The 23,429-nt window shown below is 38.7% G+C and overlaps 1 protein-coding gene across 3 annotated transcripts in view; it reads left to right on the top strand.

Annotated features, from left to right (window-relative positions):
- Nucleotides 1-23,429, top strand: part of MATN2 (matrilin 2) — a 203,565-nt gene that overhangs the window by 119,434 nt on the left and 60,702 nt on the right. For all 3 annotated transcript variants that reach the window (XM_043975565.1, XM_043975564.1, XM_043975563.1), the window contains exons 5-7: nucleotides 150-272; nucleotides 13,971-14,093; nucleotides 18,158-18,280. In XM_043975565.1, coding sequence (XP_043831500.1) covers nucleotides 150-272; nucleotides 13,971-14,093; nucleotides 18,158-18,280 — 369 coding nt within the window. The remainder of the gene's footprint in view (nucleotides 1-149; nucleotides 273-13,970; nucleotides 14,094-18,157; nucleotides 18,281-23,429) is intronic.

Here is a 23,429-nt window from a genome sequence, read left to right as displayed (position 1 = left end):
TTGAAAAAGCATTTAGTGGTGGTGGTGGTGATTTAAAAGTGCTGCTGAATTGTTAACTAGATTGTCTTGTGCTTTGAGATATCTGAAGGTAAAGCTGGGTCTGTGGTCTCCATATAGTCACCTTCTAATGACCTGACCCTGTGTTTCAGTTCAGGACCTATGCGAAATGCAGGACCATGCCTGTGAGCAGATATGTGTGAACGTGCCCGGATCCTACGTGTGCCAGTGCTACAATGGTTATACCCTTGCTGAAGATGGGAAGAAATGTGTCAGTGAGTATTGGTGCTAAAATGGTGTATTAGGGAAGAATCAGGTGAGGGAAGAAGAGGGGACCGAGGTGAGAAGGTGCTCTATGTGTTTCCAAGTCAGGAATTACAGCTGCTTGGATTTAAGCCCTGTGGTGGGTAATGGATAGAGCACTTGTTCTGAGGGAAATAGATGGGGGGTTGGGTAGGGAAAAGGGAGGGAAGGAGGAAAGGAGAGAGGGAGGGAGGAAGGAAAGGAGAGAGGAAAGGAGGGAAGAAGGAAGGAAGAAAGGGAGGGAGAAAGAGGTGGGGGCAGGGTTTCATGGTGAATTGGGAACAAACTTCTGGGGACACTAGAAACCTAGCTGAGGGTAAACATTAATATAAGGATTTGTGGAGGTAATGCTAAATTTGGAATGTCATAAATAAGCACAAAATTATACACAAGGGATAGTTTAAGTTAACCCTTTGGGAGGGTTCTCTTTGCAATTTATTGTTGTGATTTGACATTCACTTGGCACATGATAATCAAGAGATAACAGTGACATGATTACCCAGGAGCTAAATTTGTCAAGTTGGCTAATAAGCCAATAGTTATTTTCCTATTGCCCATAAATAGATAAAACTATCACCTTTTTTTCAAGATATTGGTCCCAAGCAGGAAATTAGACAGAGCAGATAATGGAATAATAAAAAGGAACCTCAGAGATCATCAGATTGAACCCATACCTACATAGAAATATCCTTTACAACATCCCAATAAGTGGTCACTTAACCAACCTCCCACCAACCAATCATAGTGATAGGTTACTTTACCTTCTGAAGTAGCCTGCATTCATTAAGTACTCATTACATTCAAGGCATTACTGGGAAAATCCAAAGACAAAATGACCAACAGTCCCAGCTTTCAGGGAACTGACATTCTATGCATCTCTCTTCCACATAGACCCCTTCAAATACTTCAGGAGAGTGATCACGTCGCCTCTTCTCAAATCAACATCCCTGGATCCTGCCACCAATTTTTATGATGTGGTTTAAAACCAGCCAAGCAGTGCATACTCATTTGTTGAGCACCTATTCTGTGCCAGGTGCTGTGCTACCACCATCTTGGTCACACTCTTACTATGAACACCCTTCAGTTTATGTTATTAGATTGGGTCCATCTCAACAGCCTGCCAAGATCTTTTCCTGTCTTAACACTACTGACTACTGAGTTATTATCCCCTCACAGGTTTGGGTCATCTACAGTTTTTGATAACCATGTCAATTGTGCTTTCATACAAGTCATTAACAAAACTGTTGAATGAAATGGGGCCAAGAACAGATCTCTCCTAAGAATCACCTTTCAAGCTGACCCTCTTCTGATAATCAATATTCTTTGAGCCCAGTCATTCATGCTAATCCAAATCCATTTATACTGTACAATCATCGAGTCTGCATCTCTCCATCTTGTCTTCAAGGATACTGAGACAGATTGTGTCAAATGCCTAGCTGAAATGTAGGCATATTATGTCTATATTGATTGTCAAAAAAGGCAATAAATTCAGTCTGGCATGACTTGTTTTTGATGCATGAGGGCTACCTCTTGATGACTGCCACTTCCCTAAGTGCTTACAAACTATCATTTTAATAATATATTCAAAGGGGCAGCTAGGTGGTGCAGTGGATAAATTCAGGAGGACCTGAGTTCAAATCTGGCCTCAGACACTTGACACTTACTAGCTGTGTGACCCTGGGCAAGTCACTTAACCCCAATTGCCTCACCAAAAGAAAAAATAACAAAAAAAAACCCCAAATAATATATTCAAGAATTTTGCCAGGAATCAAAGTCAAGCTCACTGGCTTATAGTTGAAAGAATACTAATAATATAATAACTAGCATTTATATAGAGCTTTAAGGTTTGCAAAGTGCTTTATAAATATGATCTCATTTTATCTTTATAACATCTCCCAGAAAAGTGAGGCTGAGGGAAGTTAAGTGATTTACCCATGCATGGTCACATAGCTAGTAAGTGTCTGAAGGAGAACTTAAACCAGGGACTTCCTGAATCTAGTCCCAGCAACCTATTCATCATATCACCTTTTGTTGTTCAGTCATGTCTGACTCTTAATGACCCCATTTGGGCTTTTCTTGGCAAAGATACTAGAGTGGTTTGCTATTTCCTTCTCCAGCTCCTTTTACAGATGAAGAAACTAAGGCAAATAGGGTTAAGTGACTTGCCCAGGGTCACACAGCTAGTAAATGTCTGAGGCCAGATTTGAACTCATGAAGAGGAGTCTTCCTGACTCCAGGTCTAGTGCTCTATTCACTGCACCACCCAGTTGCTTTAAATTCTCCTTCATTTCCTTTGCAAAATCAAAACTACATCACTGATCTATTCACCTATAGCACATCTCCCTCCACTATTCTTCCAAGGTCAATGACAACAGAACAGTCATCATATCCAAAAGTGCTTTCAAAGCCTTGGGATTTAGTTTGCCTTAATTTTTTTTTTGGCAGGGAAATGAGGATTAAGTGACTTGCCCAGGGTCACACAGCTAGTAAGTGTCAAGTGTCTGAGGCCAGATTTGAACTCAGGTCCTCCTGAATCCAGGGCTGGAGCTTTATCCACTGAGCCACCTAGCTGCCCCAAGTTTGCCTTAATTTTTGACTTTGCATCCCCAGCATCTAGCACTGAGCTCTGAACATAATGAGAAATCAATAAACAATTGTCCAAAGTTCTTCCTAACCTGCCTGCCACACACACACACACACACACACACACACACACTCCTTTCCAGTCTTCTTACATCTTCCCTTGCCTCCCATTCTATTCCACTGGACAGGGGCACTGGTTGCTGTTCGTTGGATGACATTCCAGTTCGGGGCTCTGGGCATTTTCTCTGGGTGTCCCCCATTCCTAAAATGTTCTCCCTTCTTATCTTCTGGCTTCCTTCAAGTCCCAGTTAAAATCTCTTCTTCAGGAAGCCTTTCCCTTCCCATCTTAATTCAAGTGACTTTTTTTTCCATTGAATTTTTCCACTCACAGCTTATTTATATATAGTCACTTGTGCTTTATCTCCCCCGTTAGATCATGAGTTCCTTGCAAACAGGGACCTTCTTCTTAGTATCCCAAGCACTTAGCAGAGTTATTGAATGACTAGTTCTTGCTGGAGGGTAGCTAAGTACAGGTTTACTGTAACTAACATTTAAATTTATGGTGGGTCAACTGCTCTTTATACATTATACCTCATTTGATCCTCACAGCAACCCTGTGAGGCAGGTACTGTTATTATCATCCTCATTTTACAGATGAGGAAACTGAGGCAGACACAGGTTAAGTGATTGGCCTAGGGTCACACAGGTAGCAAGTGTCAGTGCTAGAATTCCCACCTAGATCTTTCTGACTCCAAGCCCAGTACTCTTAATTTTCAATCATCTATCAAGCATTTTTTTAATACTCCCCAGTCTAAAGGTAATTCTTCCTAAAGCAAAATGGGAATTAAGTAGTTTTACATTTTTCCATCATCTTTTATCATCCTCCCTTCCACCTCCTAAGAAAATAGCAGTTCAAACCCTTCTTCCACCTTCCTCTTTAAGCCCAGTATAGACTTTAAAAAAAAAAAAAAGCCCTTTTGGTTGTCCATAGTGTTTCTTTCTAGCCTCATCTTATTCTGATTCTTATGGAAACATGCCACTATTTTTAATTGACCCTGTTATCAGCCCTTCCCATCATTTCTTTCTTTCTTTCTTTCTTTCTTTCTTTCTTTCTTTCTTTCTTTCTTTCTTTCTTTCTTTCTCTGCAGGGCAATGAGGGTTAAGTGACTAGCCCAGGGTCACACAGCTAGTAAGTGTCAAGTGTCTGAGGCTGGATCTGAACTCAGGTTCTCCTGAATCTAGGAACAGTGCTTTATCCACTGTGCCACCTAGCTGCCCCCCTGTCATATCTTTCTTGAATCTGAGTTCCTTGCATATCCATTTTCCTTAGACTTTCCTCTCTTCCCCACCTCCAGCAGAACAATTTGTGTTTGCATCATCTGCATTTTCTTTTAGGGAGTGTCCCATCTCTCTTGCACCAATCTTCCACATATGATTTTAGGCCTATCCTTTCTCTGAACAATCTGAAGTCCATTGTCCCCAGATCCAGGCTTTGGGTCAGACTAAGAATCCAGGCTCTTCCCTCCTCATCTATTACAAATTCTCAAATGGTGTAGTCCGTTCCTCCCAAGGCTCCAGTCATTTCTCTTGTGGTACCACCTGAGTGAAAATGACTCAGGGCACTTCCATTACCATCCATCATCAAGCTTTGGAGCTGGCAGTTTCCTTCTTAATTCAACAACCATTTATTGAGCACTCAATGTATTCATGGAATTGTGCTAGGCACTATGAATACAGAGAAGTAGATGACACAGTCCCTGTTGTCAAGAGGATAATAGCCCAGGTAAAGTTAAATAACAATATATGATAGCATGAGTGCCAAAGGAATGGTAGAGGCAATGAGGATAAGGTATCTCTCTCAAGTCCCTCCTAACTCTAAGGAGCTATGAGGCTGTGAGTTCTGAAGAAGGAAAACTCACCAGCAGCTGAGCTAATAGGGGTGGGGAAGAAAAGAGAAGGCATTCAAGGCTAGCCGAATGATATAAGCAAGTGCTTGAAGGCAGGAATGTTCATGGTGTGTTTTGGAAAACAGTGAGCAGATCAATTTGACTTGACCAAAGAGTTCATGTTCAAGAGTGGAGTAAGGAGAGACAAGGTTAGAGAGGGAAGAAGGGGTCATATTGTGGATCCTTTAAAAACAAGCCTAAAGAATCTGGATATTTTTCCTATAGATAGTCAGTCATAGGGTTATATACTTCAGAGGCTATCTAGTTCAGCCTCCTCATTTTTACTGATGATGAAAATGAGGCCCAAGGAACTAAGTGACTTGTCCAAAGTCATACAGTTAAGTATAAGAGGTGGGATTTGAACCCAGCTCCTCTGACTCTAGAACCTGTCTTCTTTCCACTGTACCATGCTGGTTTTTGAGTGTCAGTGGGGGAAGGGATTGGTAGATATATGCAAAGTGTTGTTTTGGACATTCATTTGGCAATGCTATGTCGACTAGATTGGATAAAGGAAAAATTAAAAGCAAGAAGTTCCATAAGGAGACTATTGCAGTAATTAGGGTATGAGATGATGATGTCCTGGATGAAGGAATCTATTGAAATTCTGAAAGAAGAATCTGAAGAATTGGTGACATACTTGATATATGAGGGGAGGTAAAGGGAGGCACCAAGGATTACTTCAAGATCTTAAACCTTGGCAACTATTAATAGCCCCATTGACCCAAATGAAGAGATGGTTTGGAGGAAAGATGATGAATTCAATTTTAGACAAATAGGATTAAAGGTGATAGCAGGACATCAGCAAATAGAGTTGCCCATCAAAGGTCAGGAGAGCAATCATGGCTTTGGAAGCCATCCTTACTTATAAACGTGATTGTTGAAGCCATGGGAGTAGATCATGCTGAAACATTAACGTTGATATCAGACTTTAAGGTTCACAAAATGCTCTCCGCACAATTTGGTGAGCTATGAGGCTTAATTGTCCTATTTTACCCAAGGTATCTTGAACTCAGCATGTCTAAAATTGAACTCATCATACTCTCCCCTAAATCCACCTCTCCTTCAAACTTTCCTATTTCTGAGGAGAACACCATTACTTTCCCAGTCATCCATATAATAGATATTGGCAGAGTCATCTTTGACTCTTCTCCTCCCTCACTTGCCCACATCCAAACAGTTGCCAGGTGTTGTCAATTCTCCCCACACAGAATCTCTCAAATCTGTTCCCTTCTTTCCTCTCACACTGCCACCATTCTATTCAGGCCCTCATCACCTCATCCCCTTAGACCATTGTTAATATTCAGATGCTCAAATGGATCCATGATCTCTTCAGTGTGAGAATTCCCTCCATCGTGCAGATCATAACCCATCCATGCCTGCCCTTGTTGGGATTCTCATTCCTTTTTTCCCAAAAGGTCACAATAGGAGTCTACTCAGTGTGTTGAAAGTCTTCTTCATTTTCAGTGAGGGTACCAGTGGGATATTCTGGCTGTCTTCTTGTCATACTTCACTTTCAACTTGTGACCAGCTCATCTTCTGTCATTCAATTCTAATGACAACATTTATGCCTATTCTTTTTTCAGCATTCCTTATTGGTTATATTTTTTATCATAAAAGTATTTTATTATTTTCCAGTTACATGTAAAGATAGTTTTCAACATTTGTTTTCATAAGATTTTGAGTTCCAAATTCTTCTCCTTCCCTCTTTCCCTTCCCTACCCCCTCCCCAAGACAGAAAGCAGTCTGATATGTGTTATACATGAATAATCACATTAAACATATTTCTGCATTAGTCATGTTGTGAAATAAGAATCAGAACACAAGGGAAAAACTTCCCAAAATACAACCAAAAAGTAGAAACAGTATGGTTCAATCTTCCATTCAGAATCCACAGTTCTTTTTTGTGGAGAAATTTTCCATCATGAGTTCTTTGGAATTGTCTTGGATCATTGCACTGCTGAGAAGAGCCAAGTCTATCACAGTTGATCATCACACAAGGTTGCTGTTACTGTGTACAATGTTCTGCTCACTTCACTCAGCATCTTAAGTCTTTGCTGGTTTTTAAATCTGCTTGCTCATCATTCTTACAGCACAATAGTATTCCATTACATGCATATTCCACAACTTGTTCAGCCATTCCCCAGTTGATGGGCATTCCCTTGATTTCCAATTCTTTTCCACCACAAAGAGAACTGCTATAAATATTTTTGTACATGTGGGTCCTTTTCCATGATCTCTTTGGGATACAGACCTAGTAGTGGTATTACTGGGTCAAAGCGTATACACAGTCCCATAGCCCTTTGGGCATAGTTCCAAATTACTGTCCAGAGTGGTTGGACCAGTTCATAACTCCACCAACAAAGCATTAGTGTTCCAGTTTTTCCACAGCTTCTCATATGGCAATAGATAGCTTTGATTTCTTCATCTGAAAACTGCCTGTTCATATCCTTTGACCATTGGTTATATGTTGAAACCCATAACACCTACCATATTATGATTCTTATCTTTAGTTCTTTAGAGGCAGTGCTGAGCATGCAGCAATACTGATTAACACCTTTTTCCATTCTATCGGATACCAAAACAATCTTACTAATGGACATGGCTGACACATAATTGCCCTGCTTTAACCCATCAGTGGTTCTTTATTGGTTCTAAGATACTCTGTTGCCTCAACATCGCAGTCAAACCAGACTGTGTCTCTCAATTCAACATGCCATCTCTCACCACCACCTTGACCTCACAGAAACCATCTTTCATGCATGCAATGAAATCTCCCTTAATTTTTGCCTTTCAGATTCTTTATCTACCTTCAAAGATCAGCTGAAGTAATCAGTTACTTCCATTAAGTTTTCTATTATTGTTGTTGTTATTATTATTATTATTATGATGATGATCATCAATTGCTAGAGAAGCTAGCTTTTATATAGTGCTTTAAGATTTGCAAAGCACTTTACATGTATTATGTCATTTGATCTTCACAACAGCTCTGTGAGGTAAATGCTATTATTATCCTGATTTTATAGATGAAACAACTGAGGATGAGAGAGAGTTTAAGGGACTTCCCTATGACCACACAATTTAACAAGTGTCTGAGGTGGGATTTGAATTCAAGGCTTCCACATCCAGCATTCTGTTCACTGTGTTACCCATCTTCCTCCACCATACCACCTAGTGTCTTCAGCTCTTTACTTAAAGTACATACACACATACACACAAATACATACATATATTTTCACATATACATTTCCTATTAGGAATTTAACAAACATGAACTCATCACTGTCTTCAGAAAGAATAAAAAGAGGGTTGCTTATTAAACCATAAGCTTTTGTTATATGCAGTTGGGCGTTGAAAAATACATTAAATTTAACAAGAAAAACATATAGTCCAGGTTTCAAGCCTGGAGTATTTTGCATAAGATTCTCCTGATTGGTGGGGAGAATGGTATTTAGAATTTGTGTGCCAGTGTGAAAGGTGGAATTGATATGAGAGCTTTGGAGAGGAGATGGTCTTTATTCTGTCTTAGAGAGAGACAAATACAAGGTTCAAGATTATCTTCTAGACCTACAAGAGTTTGAAGCTGCCATTCTCTCTCTCTCTCTCTCTCTCTCTCTCTCTCTCTCTCTCTCTCTCTCTCTCTCTCTCTCTCTCACCCATACTCTTTTTCCCTTTCTCCCTCTCCCTCTGTCTCCTTTGCTTCTCATCTTGAACCCCGGGGTACAGTAACAAAATTGCCTTATTTGTGTACCCTTCTGATTTTCTTTCTGTTCTCCTACGTGTATATTTTATTGACATTCTTTCCTTCCTTTCTTCCTTCCCTTTTATCCTTCCTGTCTTACATTTGGTGTCTCTATTACCACCCATTAACTTACCCCACCTCTATAGAAGCCTTTCCTTGTAACAAATAAGCAGCAAAGAAAAACAAATCAGTATATTAACCAGATCTCAAAATGTATGTGTCATTATGCATTTCCAGGACATTCCCTCTCTGCCAAGAGGAGGGTAGCATATTTCATTATTAGTACTCTGAAGTCATGGTTGGTCAGAATTTTCTAGTATTTAAAAGCAGATAATTTCTTTTTTTACCTTTTTAATGACCTCCTAGTTTGTCTCCTTGACCCCAGTTCCTCTCCTCTCCAAGCCTTCTTTCACACACAAGCCAAAATACCATTTCAAAAGCAAAAGACTGAATGTTTCACTCTCCTCGCTCTCTATGGCTTCTAGGATAAATTATAAACTCCTCAGCCAGATATTTACCACAGTGATTCCCTACTACCTTCTCATACTTATTTCACATGATTTACCTTCAACTCAAAACTATTTTCCATTGTCATCTTTACATTTACAAAACATTTTACATTAAGACTTTACATTGTCACCAAGATTAAACATTAGATTGTCACCTGCCATCTCGCATATTTATAGCACATCCCTGAAATGTTCTCACTCCTCATCTCCGCTTCACAGATTTCTTGTCTTCTCATCTCAGGTGCCACCTTCTCCATGAGACCTTCCCTGGTTCCATGGCTGTTAGTGGTCTCTCTCATTCTTCAATACAAATAGATACAACAGATACAAATTACCTTGTATCTATCTGTGTACATGTAACCCCCTAGTAAAATACAAGGTACTTGAGGGCCTTTGTAGCCTCAGCACTAACACAGCATCTTGGACAAAGTTGGCATTTAATAAATGTTTGTCAAATTAAATAAAAAGGTTGAATAACAAAGCAAGGAAGTATATGGTCATTCAATTCAATCTGACAAACATTTACCATGCTATAGTTCAGAATATAAAGGAAGAAAAAGAAATAGTCCCTGCCCTCAAGGAGTTTATAGTCTATATTCTTTTATGTCTTTGTCTTAGCCTCCCAATTAGATGTCTTCTATTAGGGTAGAAATTGTATGTTATTTTTTGTTTTTTGTAATCTCCCTCAACTCCTAGTAGTGTGTCTATGTTCTTTCTATCTGTCTGTATGTGTGTGTGTATATATACATACACACTATATATTATCCTATATATACACATACATATATTCTTATTTCTTTGAGGATGAACAACATACTATAAAATGGAATGCATAATATTCATATAATGCAGGGGGCAGTTAGGTGGTGTGGTGGATAAAGCACCAGCCCTGGATTCAGGAGGACCTGAGTTCAAATCCAGCCTCAGACACTTGACACTTACTAGCTGTGTGACCCTGCGCAAGTCACTTAACCCTCATTGCCCTGCTCCCCCCCCCAAAAAAAAACCCTAACATTCATATAATGCTTTAAAGTTTGCAAAGTGTTTTACATATATAATGTCTCATTTGGGGTTCACAAAAACCCTATGAGATAGGATTAACCAGTTAAATACCATGTATAACTTTTAGGCTGTTATTAAAATGTTGATGTGTAAGAACAAACAACTCAAATGTGAAATAGCCCAGCTTCTTTTTTATATTATTTCCAGAAAAATATATGAACAGATTTCCAGGGATCTGTGAAATTGGATGGAGATATTATTATATCAGTTTTTTCTCCCATTAACCTTTGGTTTCCTTTGATATCTTATATATTTTGTTTTACACATTTAAAACCATTATCCTGAGAAGATCATCAGTTTCATCAGACCTTCAAAAGGGTCCATGACATAAAAAAGATTAAGAACTCCTGGAATGGTATAACCTGCATCAACATGAAACCCTTTTATTAAACTTTCCTTTTTCTAAATTTGAATATAGAAAGTTTGACCTATTAAAGGGATGGGGAAAGAAGGTTGTAACGTTGTACACAAGTGTCTTTGTATTGTCTGTGTGAATGTATATGTTAGCTTAGGAAGTCATTTTATCTGTAACTGCTCTCAACAGCGTATTTGGCTTTTGATCTCTGGGCACTGACATGTTAAGAATATGTAACTTCCTCCTAAAAATAACCTGTTTCTGCTCAATATTATCCACATTGCAGACTATTTCATCATAGAAAACCTTTGGAGTGTAGCCAGATCTTAAATCAAGAGCTATAAATCTCTACTTTTCATTATTTAGCACTTAAGTAACCTTTATCTTTATAGATAGCTACTGGCTACTTGCAAAATGATTTCTTTCAAGTCAGTCAGAGACCAAAAATAGCAAGTATGGTTCCAGTCTCTGTGTGCTTATGACTTTGTAGTCAGAAGAGCTGGAATATAATAACTGAGAAATTAGACTCCTGGGTCCTGTGGGAAACACTATAAACTTCAAGAGAACATTATGTAAGAACCAATTTTTTGGAAACAGACTGAGACTTGGGAAAATACAGTCATTACTGAGTTGTAGGTGAAGATGACTATGCACTTAAATCCTCCTTGGCCCTCTCCTCCCCAACCAGGCCTTAGTTGCTCCTCTATTTTTATTTATTTTTTTTTACAATGCCAAAGATTTTATTATTATAGGGGATTTTTAATGAGTAAATTCCCCTTTCTAATTCAAATAGGTACTTTTTTCACAAAAAATCAATTTTTAAAAAATTCTTAGTTCCAAATTTTTTCTTCCTTCCCTCCTCATCCATTGAGAAAGCAAAAAATAAAAAATAAAACCTGTTACAAATACGGATAGCCAAATTTTTTAAATCCAAAATTGACCATATCACCTTCCCTCTTGTCCCAAAATATGTACTCTGGGTCCATTAGCACTTTATCCAAACTTGGGTAGCACATTTCATTATATGTCCTCTGGATCTGTGGTTGGTTTCAACTGTGTTGCTCAGAGTTCCTAACTCTTTCAAAGTTGTTTGTCTTTACAGTATTGTTGTCATTGTGCAAATTGTTATGCTGGTTCTGCTCACTTCATTTTGCATCAGTTCATAAAAGCCTCCCTAGACTTTTCTGAAAGCACCCCCTTCATAATTTCTTATAGCACAATAGTATTCCTTCACATACATATATCATAACTTGTTCAATTCTTACCCCACTGAAGGGCACACCCTCATTTTCAAATTCTTTGCCACCATGGAAAGAGTTGAATATCTTTGTATACATTATTCCTTTTCCTCTTTTTTGATCTTTTTGAGGTACAAATCTAGTAAAAACCAAGACTCTAACACATTTTACTTCTGTCTTTTTCAAGGTGCTCAAAGGACCTGCATTCAAATCCTGCCTCTTACCACTTACCACCTATGTAACTTTGAACAGGTCACTCTCTTAGTTCTCTAATCTATAAAACAGGAAAAGTTAAATTGGAAGATTACTAAAGGCTTTTCCATCTCAAAATTCTATGATCTAAGAGAATTCAGGGGCATAGGGTTGAGAAGTATGTATTCACTGCCAGCTCTTGCATCAGCATGGCTGTGGCAACTGCCCTGCATGCCAATGAATACTAGTCTGCATGTAAGCCTCAGTATATATACCATAGGCTGCAAACTTCTGATCAAGATGTTACTGGATATTCTCATTAATGATTATGCTTTAAAAAGATTTAAAACAATTCAATGGCATTTGAAAGATGAGAAGTTGGCTTTTGTTAGGATTTGGTTCCTATTTCTATGTTTTTGTTATGGCTAAACTCTAGCAGTTGGCTAATGTCCCATGATAAGCAGTACATTCAGAGATTAAGACTATGTGGGTGTTCTGTTCCCAACTAAGAGTTTGTTGACTGAACAAATGAATATTAGGACTTTTTGTACTTAAGGAATCTTAGAACATCAAAGTTATATTCTTTAAAAATTCATTAATTAGCCTGGGAGCAAAAGAGTAAATGTAATTTATTGTCATTTTGACTGTTTAGTCATTGCATCTATATAATTAGTTGATTAATATATTAAATGCAGTAATATCTCTTTGGTAACCTGGTATACTAGAAAGTGGATTGGATCTGGAGTCAGGAGAAATCCCAGCTCTGACGATCTCTGTGTAATCATAGACAAGTCACTTTTCTTAGCAGCTAGGTGTCATAGTAGATAGAAGTCTGAACCTACAGCCAGGAAAACCTGAGTTCAGATCAAACACTTAATATCTGTGTGACCCTGGATAAGCTACTAACCTCTGTCTGCCTCAGTTTCCTCAAATAAAAAATAATAATAGCACCTACCTTCCAAAGTTGTGAGGATCAAATGACATAATATGTGTAAAGTACTTAATACAATATCTGGTACATAGTAGGTGCTTAATAAATGCTTGTTCCCTTAACTTCCCTTTCAATAAACAGAGAATTGAATCAAATTTATGAGAATACAAGTCATTCCCCCAATTGATAAATGGTCAAAGGATATAAACAGGCAGTTTTCAGATGAAGAAATCAAAGCTATCTATAGTCATATGAAAAAATGTTCTAAATAACTATTGATTAGAGAAATGCAAATTAAAATAATTCTGAGGTACTACCTCATATCAATCAGATTGGCTAACATGACAGAAAAGGAAAACGACAAATGTTGGAGGGGATGTGGGGAAATTGAGACAGGAATGCATTGTTGGTGGAGTTGTGAACCGATTCAACCATTCTGGAAAGCAATTTTGAACTATGCCCAAAGGGCAATCAAACTGTGTATACCCTTTTGATCTATTAATATGGCTACTAGGTCTGTATCCCAAAGAGATCATAAAAAGGGAAAAGTACATACATGTACAAAAACATTTATAGTAGCTCTTTTTGTGGTGACAAAGAATTGGAAATTGAAGGAATGCTCATCAACTGGGGAAATGGATGAACAAGTTGTAGTATATAAATATAATGTGATACTATTGTGCTATAAAAAATGACAAGCAGGTGGATTTCAGAAAAACCTGAAAAGAATTACAGGAACTGTTGCTGAGTGAAGTGAGCAGAACCAGGAGAACCTAGTACACAGTAATAGCAACATTGTGCAATGACCAACTTCTAATGACTTAGCTCTTCTCAGCAATACAATATCCATTCTTTACCCCTTCTCTTCCCTGAACTTCAGTGTCCTCATATGTAAAATGGGACTTATAATGTGTATACTACCTATCAAAGAGGGTGATCAGAAAAGTGCTTTGTAAACCATTAGCTATATAAACAATGTAAATATGAGTTAGGTATAAACAATGTGAACATAAGTTATTGTTAATATTGTTTTGTTCTTGTAGATGGTTCATGTGTATTAGCTATCTTTGATTTCATTTTACATTTAACTTTTAATATTTTTCTTTTCTCTACAGTTGTGGATTACTGTGCCTCAGAAAGCCATGGCTGTGAACATGAGTGTGTAAATGCTGATAACTCCTATTTCTGCAGATGCCGTAAAGGGTTTGCTCTTAACCCAGATAAAAGAACATGCAACAGTAAGTTACAAAATGTGGCATTCTAATGATATTACGTGGCTTTGGGTATTGAAGTCTCTCAATGCCAAATTAACATTTGATTATTCTATAGAATTTTATTATATGCTTCCTCTCCTTTGGTACCTTAATGATGACCCTTTCTTGAGCTCTCTTGACATCCTTGTTAAGTTATCCCAATCTTTTACAAGATTTATGGTGTAGAGAATCAGAAAGATCATTTTCCATAAAAGATCTACACTTGGAGGGGAGCATCCTACCTTCTTCCCAAATAGACCCTGACATGTCATTTGGCGCTAACATGACTATTGAAATGTTGTAAGATGATGTATTAAATAATTTATCCTCATAGGTCCAAGAGTGTCCTACCTAAAGAAAGCCTGATAAAAGACAGGCATGGTGGTACACATCTGTAATTCCTGCTACTGGGGAAACTGAGGCTGATAGATCAATTGGGCTTGGGAGTTCTAAGCTACAGTAGGGCTATTGCCAATCTGCTACCCACACTAAGTCTGGTAACAATATAGTGAGCCCCTGGGAAAGGGGCTGTGGAAAGAATCACCAAGCTGCATAAAAAGAGGGCCAAAACAGGCCAGGTCAGAAATAGAGCAGGGCAAATCAGGAGTGGGATCAGCCCTTAAGTAGTCACTAAACTTAGAATTTGGGAAAGATAGGGAAAACCAATGTCAAGGAAGAAAGGGAGGAATGAATGAGGGAGGGAAGAAGAGAGGAAGGAAGGAAAGGAAAGGAAAGGAAAGGAAAGGAAAGGAAAGGAAAGGAAAGGAAAGGAAAGGAAAGGAAAGGAAAGGAAAGGAAAGGAAAGGAAAGGAAAGGAAAGGAAAGGAAAGGAAAGGAAAGGAAAGGAAAGGAAAGGAAAGGAAAGGAAAGGAAAGGAAAGGAAAGGAAAGGAAAGGAAAGGAAAGGAAAGGAAAGGAAAGGGTGATATACCAAAATTTAAGCTTCAAAAAAACTTAAATTAAGAAGTGGTCACACTCACTTTTCAAAAGGACTAACAGAATATTATTGGAAATATAGAGTTCCTTTAGTGCTTAAAGCTCACATATTAGGGTCCAACATCATCAGCTGAAGATTAATTTTTAGGCGAAGATGAAGCAGCTCTGAAATATAGGCCAGTGAGAAAATGGGATTCAAATTATTTTTAAATTACTTTACAAAACTTTTCACAAATATATATTACATAAACAAGGAATCCAGTACTTAGAAACACACATGCAACTAAAACAAACAAAAAATAATTCCAATACTTAACCTTCTTGATATTTTTCAGTTCCCCTAATATCCACTACCATTAGGAGCCAGGATTAGGGGCAACATGGGAGTGAAAGACACAGCTGGAAAGATAGTTACATTAGAGATAAACTGCTGGTCATCAATTTCCTTCTTCTGCTCCCTCCACCTGGCAATATCTTCCCTCCAGCTCCAGCTGCTATAAAATGGCAGAGCCATAGAGAGAAAGAAGGAATTTGGCTGTACTATTAGTATAAGCAGTCTTCATCTGTAATTCTGTTTAATAGGGATGATAGGATAGATAGATAGAGAGGGAGGGAGAGAGAGAGAGAGAGAGAGAGAGAGAGAGAGAGAGAGATACATGGGTGGGTAGGTAGGTAGATAGTTAAGTAGGTAGACTGACAGACAGACACCTAACTAAATACATACTGATCAAGTGGCTGATTCAATACCCTACAACTGAAGACACTGAAATCATTTTGAATATGATTTTGAATTAATTCATTCTTTTGATGGCACTGTGTTAAGCGTGAGAAGGAAGTAAAATGAATTTAAGACATAGTTTCTATTTTCCAGGAGTTTATCATTCATTTGGTGAGATAATATAGACACCCATGAAACCACAAATTTTCCAAGGCTGCATATAACCAAAAAGAGTGATAATGACACTGAGTTCTCCAGGACTTCAGGGAGAAAGGAGATCAGTGTTGGTTGGAGTGTTCAGGGAAGGCCTTGTGGCAAAGAAACCTGAGGGAAGAAGATAGGCCAGTATGTTGTATTAAGAATGAACAGGGGCAGCTAGGTGGCGCAGTGGATAGAGCACCGGCCCTGGATTCAGGAGTACCTGAGTTCAAATCCATCCTCAGACACTTGACACTTACTAGCTGTGTGACCCTGGGCAAGTCACTTAACCCCCATTGCCCCGCAAAAAACAACAACAACAACAAAAGAATGAACTGAGAAAAAAACTGGAAGAATGAACTGCTGGTAGTCAGGAAACCCATCTTCTATCTAGTCCCTCCATGACCACTAGCTAGCTTTATTACCTTGGGAAGTTTACTTTTCTGCACCCTTGGCTTTTTCATCTCTAAAGTGGACATAAGTAGCATTTGCCTTACTATTTCACAGCAATGCTGATTGAATAAGAGACAAACAAATGATTGAATAAGAAAATAGATGTGAAAGAATTTTACCAGGCTTAAAAGCTCACTTATAGGGGCAGCTAGGTGGTGCAGTAGATAAAGCACCAGCCCTGGATTCAGGAGTACCTGAGTTCAAATCCAACCTCAGACACTTGATACTTACTAGCTGTGTGACCCTGGGCAAGTCACTTAACCCTCATTGCCCTACCAAAAACAAAAACCAGAAAGAAAAAAAAAAACTCACTTATAGTTATGTCCCCACCATTCTACTGACATTTCTCCCTAAAAAGCCACCAGTATGCTCCTACTTGCCAAGTTAAAAAGCATTTTTTCAATGCTCATCCTCCTTGACCTCTCTATACTATATAACCCTGTGAATTGTCCCTCTTTCTCCTAAACAGTATCCTTTGACTTGCATAACAGAGGTTCTCCTGTTTACCTAGATCTTTGACCTCTCCTTCTTTGTCTACTTTATTGTCTTTTCTTCTTTCCTTCCTGTTAATATACATGTCCCCAAAGGTTTGATGCCCTCATCCCTCTTCTGTTCTCTTGCTGTACCTCCACCTTGGTGATGAAATCTCTATCTTCAGCCCTGTTCTCTCTCTCATACTGACTTTTTAGGCAAAGAAGGAGCCAGTGAAGAGGGAAATATTGAAGAAGGAAGAAAGAATGATTTCACTTCTTCCAGTAATTACAGGTGGTCCCTCAGGGGAGTAAGGTTCATTCACCAGCCTAGAGATTGTCTAGCATTTGACCAGTAGGCATCATAGGTTTGACCTTCTGAAATGTTGGTCTATTCTGTCCCTTCTATGTCCCTTCAACTTAGCACTGAGAAAGATCCAAAAGAAGCTCCCTTCACCATAGACCACAAAGCATCACAAGAAACAATGTAAACAGACACACCAGAAAATGGAACAATAATAATAATAATAATAATAACAGGTCACATTTCTATAATGCTTTAAGATTTGCCAAGTTCTTTATATAAATAACTTCATGGAAAGGCATTGTCCACCAAATGGAGGGATATTAGACTTTTCATTGATGTGCAGTTCTGTTGAGGTTCCATTGCCACAACAACACAATATAACACTGAGGAAACTTCCAACAAGCTAAAATTGCAGCTGTCACAAATATAACTGAGGCTTGCATACATTACTGATACCTTCGAACAGTTATGTGGTCTTATGAAGAGTCAGGCCTGATTGCCTACAGATCCAAGGGATATAGCAAATGAAAGTATCCAACTATTACAAGAACATATAGCTTCCACCTCAGCATCAGCTTACTAGACAAAGAGCCATATGTACCATGGACAGCACTCAGGTGCTGACCATTAGAAAAGGAGTGTATACAGATTGTAAGAGGCAAGAAGGTATAGGTATGGGGGCAAGAAGAGGCATAAGGAAGAGGGACCACAGAGAGACCCAGGTTAGATCAGGTAAGGAGAAGCAAATAACACAGTGCCTTGTACCTAATAGCTGCTTAATAGATGTTTATTCATTATTGAATTCTCAAAAAAGAAGGGAGAGGTAAAAGAGGAAGGAAAACCCAAAATATTTTCATCTTAGAATTTTACCTGTAAAACAAGAAAAGAATTAGTGCTGGGTATCATTTGGTTTTCCTAAATCAAAGTCATTGTTTTGTTTTGTTTCATTTCTTCTCTTTTTTAATCAGAGTTGGACTATTGTGCTTCCCTTAACCATGGTTGTCAGCATGAGTGTGTCAATACAGAAGATTCTTATTCCTGCCGATGCCTAAAAGGATTTAACCTGAACCCAGATAAGAAAACATGCAGGAGTAAGTCACTCGTCATGTCAGCCAAGAATGACTTTTCCTCCTCCTTGGCACCACCCTGGAGTTTCTTTATTATTTTCTGAGGAAACATACTCATATTTATCCACCCCAGACTTTTGCCTGGTGTGTGTATTATAGTTTTATCAATGCTATTTACTCATTTAGTCTATCTGTGTTTTTATTGGGGTTTTTTGGGGGGCGGGGTTCTAGACCTGTGGTTTTATCAACATAGAGACATCCTAGTGTGGATACTCCCTCTAATAATGCAGATTAGAATTCCTCTGGATCTCGTAGTCTTAGAGCACCAAGAGGTTAAGAAAGTAGCCAATGGCCACACAGTTAATGTATGGCAGATGCAAAGCTTGAATGCTTTTGTTTTTATTTGGTTTTTGTTGTTGTTGTTGCTGGGCTATGAGGGTTAAGTGACTTCCCCAGAGTCATACAGCTAGTGAATGTCAAGTGTCTGAGGCTGGATTTGAACTCAGGTCCTCTTGAATCCAGGGCCAGTGCCTTATCCATTGTGCCACCTAGCTGTCCCTGAAGCTTGAATGCTTATAGTTAGTAGTAGTATGGTATAGTTAGTAGTAGATTTTTTTTAAAAGATGGCCATTTTTGGAAATGCACAGTAAACCTATAATGTTCACAAACTCATCCCAAGTATCAACTCTAGCTAAGAAAAGCTTATATTTTGCTTTGCATCAAGGTTTACAAAGTACTTTCTTCATGACAACCCTTTGAAGTAGGTTGTGCAGGTATTTTTAATCCTTGCTTTAAAAATGAGGAGATTAAGGCTCAGAGAAATGGTATGATATGCTCAAAGTCACACAACCAGTAATTATAGAAACCAGGAGTTGAAGTTAGGATTCCTGACTCCAAGTCCAACTTGCTTTCTGCTATATCACACTAAAAAGTACCTTTAGTTCTGGAGTCCTCCTGGTGGATTGTTATAGCATCACTTAACTTTAGCATTGAAGGAAAGTGACCAAAACTTTCATTTGGAGAGATGACTCCACTTTTCTTCATCTCTAGATTTCATGACATTCAGGCTGTCCTATAAGTGCCCCTCGTGCCCATGATAAGGTCAGGCACAGTGGGCATCTGTGTTTTCCAAAATTTAATGTAATACTTTCTATTTTATTGACTCTTTTGTTGTTAAGTCACTTTAGTCATGTCTGACTCTTCATGACCCCATTTGGGGTATTCTTTTTTTTTTTTTTTTTTGGTGAGGCAATTGGGGTTAAGTGACTTGCCCAGGGTCACACAGCTAGTAAGTGTCAAGGGTCTGAGGCCAGATTTGAACTCAGGTCCTCCTGAATCCAGGGTCAGTGCTTTATCCACTGCGCCACCTAGCTGCCCCAATTTGGGGTATTCTTGGCAAAGATACTGGATTGGTTTGCCATTTCCTTCTCCAGATCATTTTACAGATGAGGAAACTGAGGCAAACAGGGTTAAGTGATTCGCCCAGGGTCAAACAGCTAGCAAGTATCTGAGGACAGATTTGAATTCAAAATGATAAGTCTTCCTAATTCCAATCCCAGTACCCTATCCATTGTGCCACCTAGTTGTTCTATGTGTCAGTAAAATATAATTATGTAATTTATTATTGTGTAATTTAGTATTAATTATGTATGTTTATAATTAAGATTTAAATTTAGATCTATTATTTGGATTTCACATATTTAGATGTAATTGTACAATTAAATCTATTTTTTCCAGTGAAGATTCATATATTGCTTATGCACATTCTAACCTATACACTTGTTTTATTGAATGTTGCAGTTATACCATATTAGTAGATGGATACATAGTCTCATTTTAAAATTCAATATTGGAATACCATGCCTTACTGAAGAAGATAACGGAGTGTGATAACAGTGCTTGGACATAGTCAAACATCACATGGAAATTTTAATTTTATTCCTACAGAATGTAAAAACAATTAGATGGGATAATTTCCACTAGACCACACATGCACAGAAATGCTAAAGAGTCAGATTTTCAGGCTTGGCCTCTTCCTGATGTTGCCCACAGCTTTTTCCATGGATTTATTTACTTAACCACAGTCAGAAGAAGTCACCCATAGGTGATGTATTTGTGGGCATTAAAACTCACTTCAACACAGAGATCTGTGATTTTGGTCAGTGTGGGCATCGCCTAAGCTATATCACAATCCTTCCAGTACTTTGGTAAAGTCAAGTCAATAAGTATTAAGCACTTGACAATGTCCCAAGCACTGAAATAAGTGCTGGAGATAGAAAGAAAGGCAAATCCACATACCCTGCCCTCAAGAAGTTCATATTCTAAAATGTAAACAACTATGTAAATTCAAGATATATAAAGGGTAAATTTAAGCTAAATTTATGGTTTTATGAGTTGTTATGGCCCAAAAAAAGTTCATTTCTAGGGAAAGAGCCTCTACACATCGAGCTAGGCTGGCTGTCCAATTCAGCTGCACAGTCAGCCATCAGGCTTTTCCCCAAACCTTTTTCAGCCTTTACAGAATCTGCTACCCCTTGCACTCTGAGAATGCAGCCTTTGAGAATCCAGGGTCAGCTTTGTATCATGAAGTATCAGAGCAGAACTTTAATAGAGAAAAGTGGCTAGGGAGAAGATAAGCATTTATAATAAGCATACTATGTGCTAGGAACTTCGATAAATCCTTTACAAATATTATCTCATTTAGAGGCAGCTAGGTGAAGCTATGGATAAAGCACCGGCCCTAAATTCAGGAGGACCTGAGTTCAAATTTGGCCTCAGACACTTGACATGTACTAGCTGTGTGACCTTGGGCAAGTCACTTAACCCTCATTGCCCTGTAAAGAGAGAGAGAGAGAGAGAGAGAGAGAGAGAGAGAGAGAGAGAGAGAGAGAGAAACACCAAATATCTCATTTGATCCTCACAATGACCTGGGAAGTAGGTGCTGTTATTCTCATTTTACAGTTGAGGAAACTGAGGCAAACAGAGGTTGTGACTTGCCTAGGGTCACACATCTAGTAACTGTCTTAAGCTAGGTCTTCCTGACCCCAGATCCAGCACTCTATCCACTGGCCACTTAGCTGAGAAAATATGGTAAAATCAAAGTCACGCTGGCTTTAGATTAAGAGAACCCAGGTTAAAATCCCAGTTCTGGCACTTAATTGCCTATGTGAACTTGGGTAAAATATTTAATACCTCTGGGCTTCCATTCCTCAGCTATAAAATAAGAGGATTTGGGCTCCAAGATCCATTATAAACTTATTGTCTAAGTCCGTATTATACTCCTATGAACTTATACTCAAAGGGATGTATCTTTATGAACAGATAGAGATCGTGTTCCCAAAAGCTTCATTGTGTGTTACTTTCTAAATGAAGCAGAAACAAGCCATGTAGAATGCATTTCAGTCTATAAGGTTCCCAATATTTCTCCCAGCCCCTCCTCATCTTGTCCTTCCTCCTTCTAGAGGGGCACTCAGAATTAAAAAGTGTGCCTTTATTATGGACAGAAGCATTGGAATCATCCCTTTCAAAGGGGTAGGTGGCCATTTGGAATGGCTCCAACCAATCCACAAGTGTTTATTGAGTAAGGCACTGTGCACAAAAATGCAACCATTTCTGCCCTCAAGGAGTTTCCATTCTAATGAAGGAGACAACATGTATATGTATGTTTGCAGAAGAGGTAGAAGAAGAAAAAATTTGATACTGTATAAAAATACAATTTAATTGTTTAAAATGGATGGTACAGGGCATATTTGTGCTTTTTTGCCTAGTCCAAGAGGTTGGGCCTATCTTTCAACTTCCTCCATATGAGCTGAATTCTCACCCACCCACATGCCCCACCCATTCCACTCTCCCAACCCACAAGAACATTTCTTTCTAAAGCAAAGATCATCTCTAATCAGTGAGAGAGAAGAATATGGGTTCTCGTCCAACCTAAAGAGATTTTTTTTTAAATTCCCAGGGGCATTTTTTGTTATCCTCTGGATAAGATGACTTTTTTCTCAGATTTCCTTCACAGGGTTCACTCAGTTTGTAATTGTTTTTCACAACCTGAAGGCTGTTGACAGAGAGTCCATGGTGTACCCTACTTTTTCTCCCCCTCCTTCCTGAGTTTCCTTTACAACTCCTACTGTGAAGCACAGTCATCATATTTTCAAAGCATAAATCATCAGAGCTGGGGACCAAGGATCTGAATCATTTGAAAGCCTGCCTACTACATATACCACTTACTCTTCTGCCTTGCAAGACTGTTGACTCCAGTAGGACTGATTGGGGCTCACACCTGTTCTGTGCCCCACTTAAAATGGGGTCCAACTCTCCAGAGCTTGTCTATTCTATTCACTTGGCATTTCTCATCCACTGCCTAGTCAGTGTTAATGATTAATGGTAATATTCATTTATGTGTGTCTGTCTTGTCCCCTCTGCCAGACTGTATTCACTGAGCAGAGACACTATGATTTATACTAATATCTTATTTTTTATGCATGTTGCCTCATTTATCCTCTTGACAACTCTGTGAGCTAGGTAGGACAAGTGTTATCACTCCCCATTTTAAATATGGAGAAACTGAGATTTGGAGTTGTGTCTTTCCCAAGTCAACACTCACCTCCCCAGCCCTCCACACCAACATTCATAGTCTGATTCCAGAAATGTCGGCTTCTCTCCAAATGCTTTTTCCCGTTCAGAGACAACTGGATGGGGTGTGAAGGAGAGGTCAGAAATAGACATCTGCCAGGGCTCTCTCATCTTTGCTAGTAAGAGCTAGCATTTATATGGGCTTTAGGGTTTGTAAAGCACATTACAATATTTTATCCTCCCAACAATCAATCAATTAATCAATAAGCATTTAAGTTCCTACTATGTGCCAGATGCTGTGCTAAGTGCTGGAAAGTAGCTAAGTGACTTACCTAGGGTTGCATAGCCAGTAAGTATCTGTCTGATATATAATTTCAACTCAGGTCCTCCTGAATTCAACCATGCAGAGGGAGCTGAATAATCCAGTAAATAGAGTGCTGAGCCTGGATTTAAGAATACCCATGTTCAAATCCTGCCTTGGATATTTACTATGTGACTCTGAGCAAGTCACGACCTCTGCCTGCCTCAGTTTCCTTAAGTATAAAGTGGAGATAATAATAGTGTCTTACCTCCCAGGGTTGTTGTGAAGATCAAATGAGAT

Source organism: Dromiciops gliroides, chromosome 1, assembly GCF_019393635.1.
Source record: "Dromiciops gliroides isolate mDroGli1 chromosome 1, mDroGli1.pri, whole genome shotgun sequence".
Taxonomy (NCBI): domain Eukaryota; kingdom Metazoa; phylum Chordata; class Mammalia; order Microbiotheria; family Microbiotheriidae; genus Dromiciops; species Dromiciops gliroides.
Note: the sequence above shows the minus strand (reverse complement) of the source record. Positions and strands in the feature narration are given on the sequence as shown.